Source organism: Anopheles ziemanni, chromosome 2 (assembly GCF_943734765.1).
Source record: "Anopheles ziemanni chromosome 2, idAnoZiCoDA_A2_x.2, whole genome shotgun sequence".
In the NCBI taxonomy this organism is placed as follows: domain Eukaryota; kingdom Metazoa; phylum Arthropoda; class Insecta; order Diptera; family Culicidae; genus Anopheles; species Anopheles ziemanni.
Genome location: NC_080705.1, coordinates 82112678 through 82130848, shown reverse-complemented (window position 1 = coordinate 82130848; position 18171 = coordinate 82112678). Strand labels below are relative to the sequence as shown.

At 43.3% G+C, this 18171-nt stretch overlaps 1 protein-coding gene and 1 non-coding gene across 2 annotated transcripts; one reads left to right on the top strand and one right to left on the bottom strand.

Moving 5' to 3' along the window:
- Positions 1-417: 417 nt before the first annotated feature.
- Positions 418-17865, top strand: LOC131294540 (ionotropic receptor 75a-like). The gene is made up of 11 exons (XM_058322585.1): positions 418-801; positions 1696-1979; positions 3187-3459; positions 3945-4112; positions 4173-4324; positions 6070-6400; positions 7477-7727; positions 9220-9431; positions 10373-10668; positions 12262-12491; positions 17750-17865. The coding sequence occupies exons 1-11, from the start codon at positions 418-420 to the stop codon at positions 17863-17865; spliced, it is 2697 nt and encodes an 898-aa protein (XP_058178568.1).
- On the bottom strand, positions 2355-2427 carry Trnav-cac (transfer RNA valine (anticodon CAC)). Its single transcript has one exon. It is a non-coding gene; the product is annotated as a tRNA-Val (tRNA).
- Positions 17866-18171: the final 306 nt, after the last annotated feature.

Genomic DNA, 18171 nt, shown 5'->3' with positions numbered 1-18171 from the left:
ATTTATATTTCTTTCATTATTGCAAACTTCTTAATTTCACCGAACTAATCTCGTTTTGAATGCTTTACATTTTAAATGGTCATCCAATAGCTTCTGCATCGAAATGTTCAATTGAGAAGTAATTTAGTTCTCGTGGTCGTAAATCGATTTGACAACTAAATGATCTTTCTTCCAATATATGCGTATAGCGGTGGTATCGTTTGTTACTGGCGTACGGCTTTTTGGCGCACCTTATTGCCAGCAAATCATTACGTATGGACAAGTTCCGTCAGCGATTGCGGTTGAAAAATGATGAAGCAATTGCTGCCCCGCTTCGGTTCTGGTTGATCCGGTATAAATAGTAACCACCTGAACGAATATCCCCACAGTGTACCAGGGAAGTCGCGAGTGGATTTGAAAAAGCGTACCCGATTGATGATGATGCATCTGCCTCACATACGGCTGGTCGTGTGGTGCCTTCTGTGTGCAATCCTTCCGGCCGTGCTGTCAACGGCTAGCAGTGGGACGATAAAAAATGACGATTACGACGAACCGGTGGCCGCATTGGTTTACCAGTTTTTCCGGGATCATAAAGGCCTGAAAATGGGTATCGTTTTCACATGCTACCAAAAGTTACTGCTCATTTACCAGGTTTTATCGCAATTGACGGCCGGAAGCGTTCCGGTGCGAACGGTGAATATGGACCACGAACCACCGGGGCAGTCCGAACAGTTCTCGAGTGCCCTTCGCAAGTCGCTGGAATTTCATCAATTCGTCCTGCTACACATGGCCTGCCAAAATGCACCGATCGTACTGGAACAGGTGAGCATGGAATTATTGTGCCTTTAGTGAGCGCTCCGAATTTCACGTGGGATATCAATCGTCCTCGCATCAAGCAAACGTAGGAGACAGCAATGGCGTTCTCGGAGGGATTAGCGTAATCGTGTAGGGTACTATCGCAGACGTTAAAAAGCGTTAAGCTTAAGTTGAATTTATGTGGGATGAATCAAGATACAGTACAGTTCTACACGGAACGGCTCCAAAAATGGTTGGTTGGTGAAGGACGATACGAAAGGTTTGATCCTTCGCTTTCATCGAAACGATGTTTCACGTAGCATTGTAGCACAGTGTGGATCGCAAAATAGCGTCAACCATGAATTTTCAATCATTTGTTCTGCAGAATATTTTTCGTTTTAGTTTAATTTTCTTAAACATTGGTTGCGCCACGAGATATTTCGTTATTCCTGTTTGTAATAATTAATTTTGCCTATAAAAGGGCACTATCTTGTCGTACCTGTTTTAAAAACTGTTTAAATTTAATTTTCTTGTATGTCTTATTGTGGAAATGCCAATTTGTAGAACAAAACTTCCAAAGGGGAGTTTCATGCTTTCGTTACCGTTACCATTTACTCCTCTAATTAAATAATCCAATTATTTCGGATGGCGTCCTTACAGGAATTAGTTTCCGAATGTAAATTAATTTGTTTTTAAACCAGAATCAAAAGTTTTAATTGTATTTTATCATTTTAAGAACTGTAAATATTCATCCAATGATTTTTTAAGATCTACAAAAATACCTCCAGTCGCTGGTAATAAGGAATATCAGTCTATAAGCAATCCTTTTGGTACACACCTTAACTTTTCGGAATCCCCCGGCCTTTTTCTCTTCCCTGCTACAATATTATTGATGACTGATGCAATCCGCTTTGACTGCAGGCATCTAAATATGAACTCTTCAACGCGTCGTTCCACTGGCTGATAATTGATAAAAATTACAATGGAAACGATGGCCCAACGACGCTGGGAAACAGCAGCCTTGGCGGTTCGAGAGAACCAACAGAGACCGATTGGGAACGGAGTGCCGGCGTTGGCACCGCTGCAAGCGCCCCGGGCAATGCCTTCGACTTGTTCGCAACAATGAACGTCAGCATGAATGCAGAAATAACCATTGCGCGGCCTGCGGATGCAACCTATCGGGAATTCACACTCTATGATCTCTGGTAATCATCCGTTCCTTTGTTTTCGTTTTGTACGTTCTGTCCATCGCACCACCGTAGAGTGTTGTTAGAATAGGTAGGGAGGAAGGGAGGAAGGGAGAGCATGGATGGGGAGGGGGTTGATTTTAGACGGCTCGCGGTCATTATCGACTCCTCGCTTGTCCATTTCAACCCACTTCCCTTGCCAAGAGATTGATGACTTACATAAAACTCGTTTCTTACTTCTCTCGCGCCTTCGTGATTAGATATTATTCTTGTGTGTCATTATGAATGTCTAGTATAATCTAGCCTAGTCTACACTCGGTCATAGATGTCATAGCGATTAGCGATTGCTAAAAAGACACACAACTAACAACATGTAGGGAAAAAAAACTGATCTGTTTCCGCCCGGGTTCGAACCGGGGACCTTCTGCGTGTGAAGCAGACGTGATAACCGCTACACTACGGAAACTTCTATGTCGAGGGGTGGTTAGTTGCGCACCCAATGATGTTTTCGTGACTTAAAAAAAAAACAAAAACAGCGATCAACAACGAGCTGCGAAGCTGGACCAAATTTAACCGCATTGCGTCACACTGGTTCTGTGATGTTCGGATATTGAATACCTACATCGATGCAATAGAATTGCTTTCTTCTGTTGTTCCAAACCATACTAGAACTAGCGTACAGCTTGGCAACTTTTATAAATCAGCCTTTTTTATTTTCGAAATCAAAATGTATCCTGCATAAACCTTATTTTCTTTAAATTTTCTTTAAATAAAACTGTTTTTTAAATATGTTTTCTTTTAGCTGTGGGCATAATTGAAAACCGTACGCAAAATATGTTTCGAATGATTTAAATTTTAACTGAAAATCATATTTCTACTAAAATTGTATCCCTGTTGATACGATGAATGGAAATAACGGAAAGAGCGTAAAGTCTCTGAAAACACATTTCTTGCGGCACCATCTTGCATGCTTGCATGTTGCTGACATCCCATACCACCCATGGCTGTTGCATACTGGCCGTCGGTACAAACACTTTGATGTTTATGACATGCTTGGTAGTTGATTAGAATCAATCCTTCCGATCTGTCCGTTGGCTAGATAGTCGTACAAGCATAAAAATTACTTTGCTTATCGCTACACCGGTTCGATGTTCCGGTCTCAAACAAACCCTCTCTTCCTTGTCCGTGTTCGATTTCTGTCTATTCCTCTCCACCCACCCTAAAGGAATCCTGGCTACATGAGCGGTGGCAAACTGAAAGTCGAGCCACTGGGGCGCTATGCGCCGGCCGGCGGGCTTGTGGTGGAGCGGCACGAAACGACCGTGGTACGCCGCCGGAACATGGACGGGCTGAAGCTGAAGATAATGACCGTGGTGACACAGCGACCGCACCAACCGTTCGAGCGGTATCTGACGACGCCGCGGAACACCCATCTCGATGCCGTGCACCGCTACAACTACGGGCTGATGAGCATGCTGAAGGATTTCTACAACTTTACGTAAGGGTCGCCCTTTTATTGCCGGGGAGTGTGAGATCCAGCGTGGGGTGGGTGAAAGTTCGATTCATTACTGATATCGGCACCGCCAGCATTTTACGCCTCGCCCATGGAGGGACGGGTATGGGAGGGCTTTTGTGGTTTAACTTTTCACACATGATTAATGATTATTATGGCCGGATGATGATGATGAGCTGCTGACGGCCATGGAGAAGGTTAGTTTGATCCCGAAATGCCTCAACCGGGGCCTGACGATGTCCAGATAATGAAAGGTTAGGTAGAAAAGGCAGCGCCTGTTTGGGGGAGTGGAGGGTAGTTCAGTAGAATGTTTGACAGTTTAGTTTTCTTTTTTATATCGTTGGCGAAGAACTTATTTCCTTGCTCGCCGAGAAAAACTTTCTTCCCCCCGCGAAATGCGACCGAAGGAAGGGTGCGAATACTGTAAGTACTTCACTAAAGCCATCAAACTTGTGCATTGCATTGGGCAGCTTCGTCAACCGGCGCACCAAGAGCTGGGGCTATCTGCGGAACGGCACGTTCGATGGCATGATCGGAGCACTGTCCCGGCGGGAAGTGGACCTCGGCGGGTCGCCCATGTTCTTTCGCCAGGAGCGCCACCGCGTCGTCAGCTACACCACGCGTACCTTCATCGAGCGGTTTGTTGACCTGCGCCATCGTGTGCGTTTCCCCCAACCGTAATTCCGACCGTTTTGCAGGCCCTGCTTCATCTTTCGCCATCCAGCGCGTCAGGATGCGGTCAAGAATCCCTTCTTGCTGCCCTTCGAAACGATCGTCTGGTACTTGATGGTGGTTTGGGGCATAATGCTGGCGGCTGCGTTGAGTTTCAGCTTTTACTTCGAGTACACAGGTAACTTATTCACTTATTCACCTATTTTCTGGCATGTAAGGTTTTTTTCTAATAGGTGTTATGTAGATTAATTAAAATACTTTGTTGCAGTAAATGCGTGGTCATTAACTCATACTGAACAATATAATTTAAGCAGTTTTAAACGGCTAGAGTAGGAAAAACGGTTGTAGGTCTTATTAAAGCAAAGCAATTGCTAACGAGAAAAAGGAAAATGTTGTAAAGTAATATATTAAATTGGAGTATAATGATGGTCATTTGAAATAGAGATGCCCTAAAAACCTAGATGACTAAAAAAGACAATTCATTTTATGGTTGTTATTTAGACTCCAGGATCCTCTTTTACTAAACTATTAATATACTATACCCCTAAATAGAGTTTTTATTAAATTAATATTCACGTGCGTTCTTTTTCACAAGGGGTGACTGGGGTAATATGCACCTCTGAGGCAAAACGCACTTGTTCCGCTTTCTTATAAAAAACTTGTTTTGATCGCGAAAAAAGTAGTCATTCTGCTATAGTGAGCTAAAATATGTTAATCCTGTGAGTTTGCTAGCTTTTTATATTAACATTAAAGTGAAATAAAAACAAAACAAAAACATCGCGGGTTCGAACATGTTTTGATGTAATTTTGCAGACCACTCCGCTAAGGAACAAACAGTACAAAAATCGTTGTTTTTGTACACGGCAAACATAATCCGGTACATTGGAATCGGAGCTTCAAATTGCATATTTGCCTTCAACTATGAACGGGGCATTAAGCATCCCGTAGGTCGGGGCAAAATGCATCAGTTTGTTAGTAAACTAAAACGAATTATTATCGTTCAAAATATAGACCTTGATTAATAAAAGGTTTCACTCCTTGTATTTAATTAACTTTCGGTCAAAGTACAGTTTTTTTTCATTTTGTTGATGGATCCTAATTTGTTTTTTTGAGGAGTGGTGCATTTTTGTTTTGGTGCATATTGCTCTTTTGTTACGGTGTGTATTGCCGTTTTGTTATGGTTGAACTTTTAAAAATTGAAATATTCTTGATTTTTTTTATTTTAGTAAAAAAAGTCTAAACTTCCCTAAGAGGTTTCTAATTTGAACCGTAATGAATCAAATGAATTGATTGACACAGACAATTCAATAGTTTTCCTTAATGGTTGTATATTACCCCATGAACCCCTTCCTGGGGTTCTGTCCCACAATTTTAAACTAGAGGCTCTTTGAGAACTTTAAATGATTTTAGTTTTAGTAAACTATTTGAGAGTGTCGTTTTTTGTAGTTCGGTACTTTTTTTCTTCAATGAATTGCAAGAAATTAGGATTGTTTGCTTAATGGGTGAAGATTACCATCACTCACACGAGTAAGATGTGTTAATCAAATAAATGGGTGGGAAAATATTTTTTCGTCACTAGTCGTACGGATGTGTGAGAAATTCTAAATGCTTCGTCCTTGATGATGTTATCCAGCGTTGCATGAGCAAGACACTTCGAATGATTTATGTTGCCAGTGTCAGCTGTTTCAATTCATTTTCAGGTGATTTTTTCTTTCTAAAACATGTTCCATTCTCAATGTTCCATGTTTATTACATCCTATCGCCTAGTAATCCATCAGCGTCTACAGTGCAATGGAAACATTCCCTAATAGACATCGAGCTTTTCTCCCACCTACAACGGAACCGGGCGGGCTGGGCGATGATAGGTGTCCTAATGTGATTGGACAGGTATTTATAGATCGTTTCACCCATTCTTCCCGACAGCGACCGACCGGGGGATACCGATAAGACACCGAACGGCTCCGGTTCCGTTGCCATGGTGCAGCATTGTCGGTGGAATTGCAAGCGCATGGAGAACAATGTGGCAGAACGCGAGGGCCACGGCCAACTTCGATCGAGCCAGCACGGCGACGCTCCGGGCGGATGAGGCGGCGGGAAACGTGTCACCGGAAGCGTACCGGAGTGGAAGCGAATCCTTTTTAAGCCGCCCTAAGCCGTCACCGATGCAGCGACAATATTGGCAGCGAGTGAAAGACATCCGTTACAGCGAGGACGTGCCAGCATCCGGCGGAGAATCTGATGCAGCCGACGCCCGGTAGGTGATATGCACGCTTTGCTTTTATTTATGTTGATGAGATCGGCAATGCATGCCCGTTAAAACGATTCATTCGTGCATGCAATGGCGTGGAGTTTAAAGGGTATGCGCGCTAGGATTGCATGATAAGTTTTGTATCGTGTTTCAGAGAAACATTTTTATTATACAAACATTTGCATCCTCGTTGGTTTATGTTTAGACCCATTGAAAGGTTTACATCTTTTAATGTAATGATTTTCTGAGAACGGCGAACCATTGTCAATGTATGCAGTATATCCATGTTCAATACGCTGTCGATTCGGTGAAAAACGGATCAATCTCGACTAGTCTCCAGCAGTAGCGCTCACAAATTGCTTGCAGCTGGCACTCGACGGCATTATTTCCATCCGCTTGCTGCAGCTCGGGGCCGGAGTCATCGGGAAAACGACTTGTTCAGTCGTTCCGCGCCAATGCGGACACCACACCGGATGCAGCTGCAGCACGATCGGTTTCCACTTTTGGACCGACATCATTAGTGGAATGAGATTCACCTTTTGTGTGGAGCATGTAGCTCGCCACCAACGTCGCCCCCGTCTGCACACTGCACAAAAGCCGGATGCACTTTGGATGCAACGGATCGGAGGCCCGACCGGAGGTCGATCGAACAATGTGCAACCCATCAGAAGAAGGGATAGTGAATATCGGGTTTTATGTCAAACGGCAAACTACGTTACGGCAAGAAAAACCCCCGTTCCTCGTGAAGAAAAACACCCCGCTCCAACCGTCCCCCGTTTACCGGAAGAAAATCATTATTACAAGAAACATTTTTCACTTCAATCAGCAAATGCAAAGTTTGTCGTATCGAATACGGGTGGATCTTTTTAATGGTGGCCTGTTTGGGGAAAAGGCCGAACGAAATAACGATGAGTTTTTTTTCGTACACCAGTTTTCCTTTGTTGTATGTGAGCCACCCTACCCCGAACGGGGATTTATTTTTTCCCGAGTGTCAAACTGCACATCTAACTCTTATTTTTTTCTCTATCGTCTATCGTCGCTTCTATCCGTATTCGTTTTCGGTGGCTTTTCTCAATCGAAAGGCCGCCGAAAACCGTCGGGTGGCGTTGGAAAATCTGCCACCGGCAATATCCGGACTGTCGTCAGCGTGTTGGGGGCGGTGCACCGGGAACGGGGAACAATTGCCATAACAAGGATGTGCACACATCGCCGTCGTCGTCGAGAACGCATCGACTTCAGCCGGTGGCCGGAAACGATGGCACCAAATGCAATTATAAGGCGGAAAAGGCATCGAAGAGCGTTTTACTCTTTCTCGGAGGCGTTTGTCAACAAGGTAACGGAGATAGAACATTTTTTATCGTCCATCAGGTTTTTGCTTTCTTCTGTTATTTGTGGCTCCCGTCGCGAAAAGTTTCGGTGGTGTTTGCTTTGGCACGTTGGACAAGTTGCATCGTTCGTAAATTACACTGCCTGTGTAAGCCGTGTTCGCTGCTTGATTGGAATTGGGGAATGGAAATTTTCATCAAATTGAGTAGATATTTATTGATCGTTGCCAGTGCTTGCTCCAACACCTTACCTCTTTTATCGTGCCCTTGGATTAACAAATATGACCATGCAATAAAAGCTTGGCGTAGGCAGTTGAGAAATTATTTATTGTTGCGCTAGAAGTTATAAACTTTTCTTCTTATCTTGATTCAACAGTTAATTTGCAAACATATTACAAGAAAGTATAAGCACGTATATCAAATTTTATAAGCAATTTAAATTCAAGTTGAAATTATGACATGCTTTGAACCCTTTATATTTTTAATAATATATCAAAATCTGCCTAAAAATAGCAACATTAAATTTAAATTTGCTAGTGACATATTTGAATAATCAATACGAAAAATCCCGTTTCACTCTTATAAAACCAATCTTCAGGTTAATTTAAAAAGTTTTCAAAAATGTTAAAATACATGATTTCCACTGGAATGTGGCCAACATTCATTGGTGAGATGAAGGAACCCATTCCCTCCGCCTTCCGTTGCGTATGGCTTCACGTTTCATTAAGATTTATCATGTTTCCTTTCAGCCGGTTATGATTGATTTTTACAAAGCAACGGCCTCGATAGAGAACCCATTTTTCTCTTTCCTTCCACGGATATGCTCCACCGGAGAAACAAAGGTCCATCCGCACCGGCCTGTATGTACGCATGATGTGAAAAGTTTAACCATTCCAATATTGCCGCCCGATTTGCTCGGCGGTATTGTTACGCTGTCACTCCGACTTATGTTTCACGTATGCGAGACGCTAGAAACTGACAGGAAACATTTCTTGACATGTGGAAAATCAATCATTCGGACTGCTGGAAGATAGAAAGCGAGGAAGCTCCAAAGAAGGAGCGATGCTTCGCGATATACCTATCGATTTTCAAACGATTAACCCCGTTGAACGTTTGAACGTTGAAATAAATTCCGTTGTCGAAAGGGGGTATATTGATATTTAATTTTGCTCCTAATAGATTTTGATTTGTATGTTTTAAAGTTAGTAACGCAACACGCTATCAAGAATGAACAAACCTAGTAAAGCATAAAAATATATGAAAAACAAATTTCAACTAATATCCATCGGCAACAGCTTATCGCAAGTACGATTCAATTATTTTTATTTTTTTAAGACAAAAATCAAAGCAGTTTGATAGTTAAGTTAGTTATCGTAATACAGTATTCGTGAAGCTTGTTCTTCAGTGGCTTTTGTTGTTTTGCGTTGTGTGTCCGACACCCGTGCCGGCAAATGACCCTTCGCCCTTAGCCACCCGTATTACTTTCGTTCCATTTAACAGGATTATCCGAGATACCGCACCTATCATCCGGCAGATGTACGTCATTTTTCATCCTGCTCTTCGGCTACCTAATGTTCCAGTACTACTCGGCCAGCATCGTCGGCTCGCTGCTAATGGAGCAGCCGAAGAGTATAAAAACGCTGCGCGGCTTGATTGACAGCCGCCTCACGCTCGGCATCGAGGATATTCCCTATTCCAGAGATTACTTTGTGGTTAGTGTTTGATTGAAATTTATGCCAGGTTCGGGTAAGGCTTTCCGAAGACATCCGGCAGCGAGCGAAGTTCCCTTGCAGTAGGTTGCTCGGTTGAAGGCCAACCCACATAATTAAGTTTTTCTTTTAAAGTTTTCCAGAAGTTTCAGGAGCATGCTGCAAGATGGATTCCGCTTACGGATCTAGTGATGTTTTGTTGGTCCACTTATCCTTTTGTAAACCTTTGGAAAAATGTTCCGAAGAAAGACATTCCCCAAAAACCGTAAGAGTGAGCGATGGATCTCGGGAAGGAAAATGCAAATATTTTAGGTTGTATCAACTCGCTTGCATTGCACGGTCCGGTGCACCCGACGATACACGTATGCCCAACGTCCTGCCTCTAAAGAGAACGTAAACAGATTAGACCAGGCTGTACGCAAATAGATTAGATGCGAAATGCATGAACAAGCGAACCGGGGAGGAAGAAAAAAAAAACGGTACACACAATAGGAAAAGCGAAAAGGTGGACCGGTTTATTTGGCCATCCGGACGTGCAAAACAATGGAAACTGTAGCTCTGGGTGCAGAAGAGTTGGGGCATCGTTTGTGTTGGTTGGTCATTTTTTTTTCGGCTCCCCATTTCAGCATCGTTTTGTGGGAAATCTTTCCCTGTCGCTCTATCCTACTGTTTGCCTGTCCCGACTGCTTTTTTCAGTTTCCACTATTTTTCCTGACCCTCTCCATCCGGGAGCATATGTGTCCGATGTCCCCCGAACTGAGTGGGTGCGTGCATTGCATTATTTCGTAGGACTCTCGGGATACGCCACTGTGAGTGTGTTTTTTTTTCCTTTCTTCTGCTAATGGCTCTATGGATGATATCGTCACCCAGAGGGAAAAAGAGTGAAATAAAAACCCACAAACAAAGAATGGGAAAAAAACGAATAGCTCTCCAAAATTTTCCAGCGCACAACCGATGCCGACTCGCTGGAGCTGTACCGGACCCGGATCGAGTACTACGATGCGCGCACCGGCCGCAACGAGTCCCACTTCCTGCCCGCCGCCGACGGTCTGCAGCTGGTCCTGGACGGCGGGTACGCGTTCCACGTGGCCATATCGGCCGCCTACCGCATCATCCGGCAGACGTTCGGCGAGCGGGAAATTTGCGAGCTGAGTGAAATTGATATGTTTCCCGTGTCGTCGCAGTGGATGGTGGCGATCGTCCAGAAGAATTCACCGTACCGTGACGTCATAACCTACGGGTAAGAATGGAGCGGAGGGAGCGGAGGGACCGGGAGGGTAGTTGCTGGGGGTGAGAGAGTGTACAGAACCAGTAGAGCCGCCGTGTGGGCGAGTTTAATCGGTGCCCTGAGTTTTCGTTTCGAAAATATTTAAAAAAATTCAATTTGTGTTTTACAAATCATGATTGTGATTTTTAAAGCAAAGTTTTTCATTCACGTTAATGTTGTCACAATGAATACTGTTTCAATTTTTCAGTTACTTGTTTTGGGATTTCTCGATACAATAAACTTTTATTTCCATCGCAAATGGCTTAGATTGGTACTGTTTTGGGGTAGAAAATGTGCTCCAAAAATAAACATTAGTTCATTGCAATTCATGAAGTGAATTTGTAAAACGGCAAGCTTCACTATAGACTATGAAACAAATGTGTTTAAATGCCTTTCTATGCGTAAAGTACTTAATGTTTACGCCTGCGTGTATTGAAAAGACAAAATAATAATTAAAAAATTGATTTACCAACAAAACAACAATATTAAAATGAAGTATAGCAATTTGAAAAGCCTGTAAACATTTCCACCAGGAAAGTAGAAATCATTTGAATCAAGCAATTTGATAATCCTATTATTCATGGAACAATAATTTTCTCTTGATTTTGTGATTAAATTTGCGAATTGTATATCTGTATTGTACTGTATCTGTATCTTAAAACATATCTAGGAAAAAGTGAGTAAGAGATATTTTTATTTTTCGAAAACTAAAACCGATCGAATGATAAATGAAGAAAAAAAAACAGCATAATGACCCGTGCCTCCCTATAAACCAAATTTGGTCAGGGTATTAAATTTTCTCACGATCATGGAATCATTTATTAAAGTAAATATTCAGCGTCATCAGATGAAAAATATTTGTCATCTTTTTTTTGCATTTAAAAAATAACAGTTTCAAGTGTCACATATTCCGTGCGCCCTTCAACAGTGTTTCGTGTTTCGGCACTGGCTAATCGGTCAGCATCAGCATCAGAAGCCACAAAGCATCATCGGGCGCGATGGAGGCGCACGGTACACTCTCAACGCCATCGAACGTCATGCTCGATTTTTATGCTCGATTTCAATCATAGTTTCAATAACCCCCATCACCTGCTTTCGTCGCCTGCGGAGCCACGGTGGAAAAGTCATTGGTGCTGTGTGCCAACGGTTCACCTTGCCGGAGATACGCAGCCCCAGAAGGTGCGGTCGTGTGGCCGAACGGTTCTTCCTGTGATAGACTGTGGCCAATTTTGGATTTATTCAGTCGTTGAGCATGGTTTTTCTGGTGTATTTTTTCGTCCTTCGTTCGTTTTCTTTTCATTCCTGTTTTTATCTGCACCTGAGGTAGTGCGATGGAAAATGTGTGTTTTTTTTCTCTCACTCTTTTTCTCACCCCCGCACCACCTCACGATCTCGAGTGCCTGAATGTTGAGAGTTGATATTTGTTTGTTTCCATTTTTTTCGTGCTGACTTTTTCGGCACTTTTTTGTTCTGCTCGTGGATGGATTATCTCCGGGGTGTGTATGTATGTGTGCGTGTGCAATGGCCTTCACCGGGGCCACCAAATCCCCGGGACTAAACTCACAGATTACGCCGGTTGAATGAAGCGGGCTTAATGCAGCGGCAGCGCAACGTCTGGCAGGAACCGAAACCGAAATGCGTTCGCCAGATTGCCCCGACCGACCTGATAGTGGGCCTGGACGCAGTCGTCTCGGCGTTCGTGCTGCTGGCCGGCGGGCTGGCCCTGTCAATCGGCATCCTGATCGGTGAAATCTTCTGCCGGCGCATCGCCCATCGCCTTCGGAGCGGACCGCGGAGTTGCGAGGAGCACAGGATGGCCAGGATGGTGCCGTTCTACGTCGGGCAGCCCAGATTTTCCGCCGGAACTCGGCCAGCGTCTCGGGGGGTGGATGCGACTAAGGCGAGGGTTTGATCTTAAATCGATACTCAATCATTCGGTTTCGAGTGCGACTTGCTGTGACGTGAAGGCATTCAGAGGGGGAGATCGATTGGCAAGATTTGCTCACCGGGACAAAACGTGAAAAAAAAAACAAATCAGAAACGAGAAATGATGCGCAACTCTTGCGAAAGCCGTATGATTTCGTTTGACTATTCTGCCAACACATTTTCAAACACGTTTCATGCACAAAGTAAAATAAATAATGTTTGTAGAAAATGAGGAATAGATTTAATATAAATAGCTTCGAGTTACAACACACTAATGTTAATTATGAATTAAATTGCAAAAAATTGACCAAAAGAGACTGTAGAGGTAATATTAAAATTTAACGCAACTGTAAGACACAATACACAATTTCCAAAAGATGTTCAATTTTTTCCACTTTGCATTGCTTTCGGAGGAGGTTTTTTCCTCTTTTATGAACGGTAAGACGTAATCCAAGTACAATGTACCAATGTAATGTGATAAACTTAACCGGATCTATCTATAAAAGAAACGTGAAAGAAATTGAATGAAAATATATCAAATTATAAACTTATAACAATTCCTCTAAGAGCAAACAAAAATTTGTGGAGGAGCTTTTTTGCTGATTTTCTAGCTTTAGTTTTATTTTAAATCGTGTTATTAATTTTGCTTTAGAAGCAAAATGAAACAGATTAGAAATGGCTACGAAAACACAGAAAGTCCCAACGCTGAGAAACGTTAACATTACGCGAATTGAAGTATTCGTTAGTAAACTTTTTGTTTTGCTTGTAATCATCAATGTAGTTCATGAAATTTATGCAAAATATATGGTGATTAATAAAAAGGGTAGGACAAGCTCAAATGTTTTTAAAAGTAAGCTAAAGAAATTTCTTAAAAAATGCTGCACTGCTGCATAGAAATGTCATGCAAGTGCGGTTTAGGCTGCTGAACATCGCCGTTGCGGGGGGAAAGCTCGTGTCAAGCACATGGCAAACGTCTCTTTAAGCCCTCCCCATTTGACAAGTTTATCTATGCCGTAATGTGTCCGGTAAGTGAATGAGCCGGAAACGGTTTGTTACATCCGCCAAGGTGGGTAACGGAAGGGGTTGTCGACCGAAGCAGCAAGTTTGGGGAACGTTTACGAAGCGTTCGGGTTGCATGCCAAACGTGCCATGGAACGTGTGTGTGTGTGTGTGAGTGTGGAATACCATACGGAGTGGATTTAGAGGGTGTCACTACTCTGGAGTGGATTTGAATGCCCAACTAAGCACGACCGGCCTTCGTAGCGTTCGGGACGTTCTTTATAGAGTCCGTCGAAAATTGAATCGATCCTAAGCCCCCGCGTTTGGCGGCAAATGGATATTGGATTTTTCGGCCGACCCGGGGCGCGCTGTCGAGGATGCTAGGAAGTGTCCCCGTGGCTACCCGCCCGTGGGTGCATTGTAGTTCCGCCTTCATGCGCTTCTTGGAACGCTCCAGCCGATTCTATGGCGAATCAAATCGACCCGATGCGTCCTGCTGCCGTGGCGATACGGGAGCCTCATATCCGGCGCACCGGAACAGTATGAAATAAATTTAATTGAATTTTCGATTGGAAATAGTTGGCCAAAGTCCGTTCCCGGTAACTTTTCGCGCTCGCACCGGCCGAATTAGGCCCGGAGCTTGCATGCAGCGCCCACGCCGGAATGTCTGAATATGAAGGATTGATGTACGGAAACTAATCAAATGTTTTATTCAGCTAGGAAATGGCCCGGACTGGCGGATGGAAATTATTCGCCCGCCGAAGGGGTGCCCTGTCGCTCGCTCAATCATTCATGCGCAACAGGAAGTCGACGAGCGTTCTTTTTATATTTATAATTTTTGCCCTGCAACCGAAAGTTCACCAGGGGTCGAATGATCGCGAAAAATAAACTTACAGTTGTCAATATAGTGCGATGAGTGTGTTAATGGTGGGTATAGAGACTAACGTTACCTACCGTTTTAAATTACGCAGAAAGCACAACGCAGTTTTAATGTGGTGGTGCCACTGAACTTTAAGACTCCGTTATAGCTAATTTAGCTTTACAAAATGATGTTTGGAATATTTGAAATAGTTGATTTTAGAGCTTCTAACAAATCGATTCCATATTCTTACACTGAGCTATTTGACGATTGACACGCCAAAGGAGTTGTTTTATCATTTGGATACGATAGAGAATGTTGTGTTTGGTACTCTAATATTTTTAATTATAGTTCATCAATATTCCACGGAAATACAAGAACATGAGTTATAAAGATCTGTGTGAGCTGGTTATGGCAAGCTTGTAGTATGAATATTTTCAAGATTTTTTCAATTTAATTCCTTTTTCCGATTCTACTATCTTTTTTCATGAAATCTTCTTCCCTACCAAAGCTACGGCAATAAATTATGCACATTACGATAGCTTGAGAATGACTATTTACAATCTCCCGAAACCCATTTGTTGTTTCACCTGAATTTCACACGGAACAGCGCAAAGTCGAAGGATTTGAAAAGGAAAAAGTGATGCAGTTGCACACATACATCATAAACTATGAAGCTAACTAAACTGATAAATATGTAATTAGATGCCGTGCGCTCTCCCACAGATACACACACACCCGGCGCCTAGCGTTGGAAAGCACTCGACTTCTGTTGCCCCGGTGGAAGGGAAAAAAATGGGGGTGCATTAAATATTTATCTCTGAAACGGTTGTGAGAATGCGGCACCGGTTTCAGCTGCAGCTCGTGCGACTAGTCCAGTCGGAGGGGGGGAGGGGGGGGGATGGCTGAGGGCTAGGGGCTATGGCAAAGGGCGAGCTCCTTAAGACAAGTGCGGACACGGCTGTGATAGGGGTAAGCAAGAAGGAATTGTAAGCTGCTCGTAAAGTGCAGCCTTTTATTCTTCTGATGTTAGCAAGTGCACCGGAACGAGACTTCTCGAGAGTGCAAGCGTCCGAAAGGTGCATCTTTTAGCCGCCTGTCGATGGCGTCTCGGAAAGGAGCGATTCTATGCTCGAAACCATTGGAGACTCATCGTTAGCCCCTGTTGCTCCGATGGTGCGGTGGGGGTCCATCCGTTAGGGGCATAAGATGCCGTTGTTATCGGCATGGTAGCAGTGGTAGTATTAGGAGTAGCTGCACCAAGATGTATGGGGGTAATAAAAAAGAAATATCGAACACGGCGCACCCGAATGGGACCGCTTGCCAGCGCCAAAGTGCAATCGACAACAAACAAAAAAAGGCGAACCGATTCGGGGTCCCGATAGCCTAGCCTGGAGTGGAAGTTGAGCCCCATCGAGTGTTGCGTTATCGGTCCATGGCGGGCGTCGAGTATACTCTGTTTTCGGCCCTGTGCGAGAACTGTTGGCATGGTGCATGCCGTTCGGCCATATTGTGGAAGGGAGCTGGATGTTCCTTTTTTGGCGCCCACATTTGCTCCACTTGAGGCTAGCAGATGGGCGGTCCAGCCGGTATCCTGGCTCGGTAATCTGGCGTGCATGCGGAACATTTTGCACAGTGCTTTCCGAGAAGGTGCACCAAAAAGTCGGATCCATCGGTAGCAACAGTGAAGGGTCGCGTCGATTTGGAGAGCATGGTAGCCGTTCCGCTTCCCAACGGAGCTGCCAAACGTCTATCGAGCCCTGGGAGGTTCGTTAAGGGGGTGTTCGACATCTGCATATCCGGTGTAATCCGCACGTAACGTGCCGCCGAAACGGAACCGAAATCCACCGCTGGCAACACTAGCAAACGAAGATGTAACCTAGCGCAAAGCCCACTTGGTACACCGTGTTGACCTAGCCCGAGTTCAGGTGAGCGCCGGGAACTTTCACCATGAGTACGATATTTTCCATTTTTAACGAACCAACCTTGCGACACCGTGGAAGTGGGATACCATTTTTTTCCATCTCGACCAAAGCTCCCGGAAGATATCAGAGCTTAGAGGCACTAGAGGCGATTGAATGAAGCACTTGTAACATGACTCGATACCTTTGGATTACGTGGTTTCGTTTGGTGGTGCTGCCCCTCCGACTTTTAGTTTTGCAACCGATAAGAACTTTGAAATTATGTGCTTGACTTTCGATCTCATCGAACATGATGAAAATGTTTTTCTTAATTAAATAACACTTTAATAGTATTAACACTGGTGTATAATGGTGTATAATAACGAATAATAAAACATGTCACAAAATAAATCTGAAAATCAGTAGAACCCGCATCTGATCAAAATAAATCAAAAGAAGATGATTGAAGAACTGAAACATGGTACAATAATTTTTACAAGAGCTCTATTAATTTTATTACAGAAAATACTGTGAATGTTTTTTTAGTACTGTTTACTAAAATTGTTAAGAGTACTATTTTGTTATGTTTTTGTTTTCGTGTTGATTCTTATGCTTACTTCTTGTCCAGCGCTTTTTGCATGCTGTATGTTTTGTCGTAGTGAAAGAAGTAAATCTTCCTGATAAGCCTTTTCTGTTTTGTTTCAAATTCATTTGGTCGCTGGTTCGATGATTATCTGTTGGAATTTTCCAGCATTAATAATTTCTATGTGTTCAGTGCGATGATTGGGCAGCAACATAATCTTATAATCGAGATTTTTTTGTAATATTTCTGTACCTCTTATCGACAAATTTTGGCCGAAAGTTTTATGCTGTTGAGCGTTCGTGCCATTGCCGGTCGCTTAACAATTGTTGGTAAATTTATAATCACAAACTGATTTGTACAACATTGAGGCATCAACATTCACGCTTTGAAGTTCGTGTCGTTTAAATGTGCCTTTAAGACACTAAACAGCAGTAACTCGGTACAAAGACCTTATAGAGTGCCCCCGGCCCCTAATGTGGCCTTACCGGTTTTACATAAAATAGTGGTAATTTTTGTCTATTTTTTTTTATAAAAACGCGTGTGTGGCGTGGTGGCCACAAATGTTTTTCAATTGGTATCCGGAACATTTTTGGACCTATAAGACCACAATCTGTCACTTTGAACAGCTTGAGGATATCGGACTGACGGAGGTGGCGGTCGATTGGATAACGCGATCCTTTTAATATTGCTAACGAGTTCGCGAGCCTAGTAAATCCAGACGTGCGTACGGTGCTGATCACTAATGTAAATCATCATCCATGCCGACACGCCGTTGATCCTTATCAGGGAATGCTGTACTGGACGCGTTCGAGCGACCAGGAGCCGAGATTATGCGGTCCAATTTGGATGGGACCATGCAGCAGCGACCGTTCGGTGGCTCCGATTTCCGGCCTTCAAAATAGATAGAAGCTTCTTTTTTCATTCTGATGTAAAACCCATTGATTCCTGCACATTACGTGGTTAGTCGTAAATGCCATCTCACTTTCCTCTTTTTGGGGTTTTATCTGCATGAATGCAACGAGGTTAATTTTTATTTATCTTAGGTCGAACCATCATTTTTGTTGTTTTAATGGTCCCAACTTCTATATCTCCCCAATGAAGGTAAGTTTGGTAGTTCATTTCGTAGCTCCAATCATCTTGAAAGTAGTTGGTGTAAACATCCTGTTTAAGTATGTATCGACCATTAAGATTACTGTGAATGAAGTTCA

Coding starts and splice junctions, on each gene's coding strand:
- LOC131294540 (XM_058322585.1), top strand. CDS start 418: ATGATGCATCTGCCTCACATACGGCTGGTCGTGTGGTGCCTTCTGTGT. Junction 6,401..7,476: donor TCTGATGCAGCCGACGCCCG/GTAGGTGATATG, acceptor CTCAATCGAAAG/GCCGCCGAAAACCGTCGGGT. Junction 7,728..9,219: donor CGGAGGCGTTTGTCAACAAG/GTAACGGAGATA, acceptor TCCATTTAACAG/GATTATCCGAGATACCGCAC.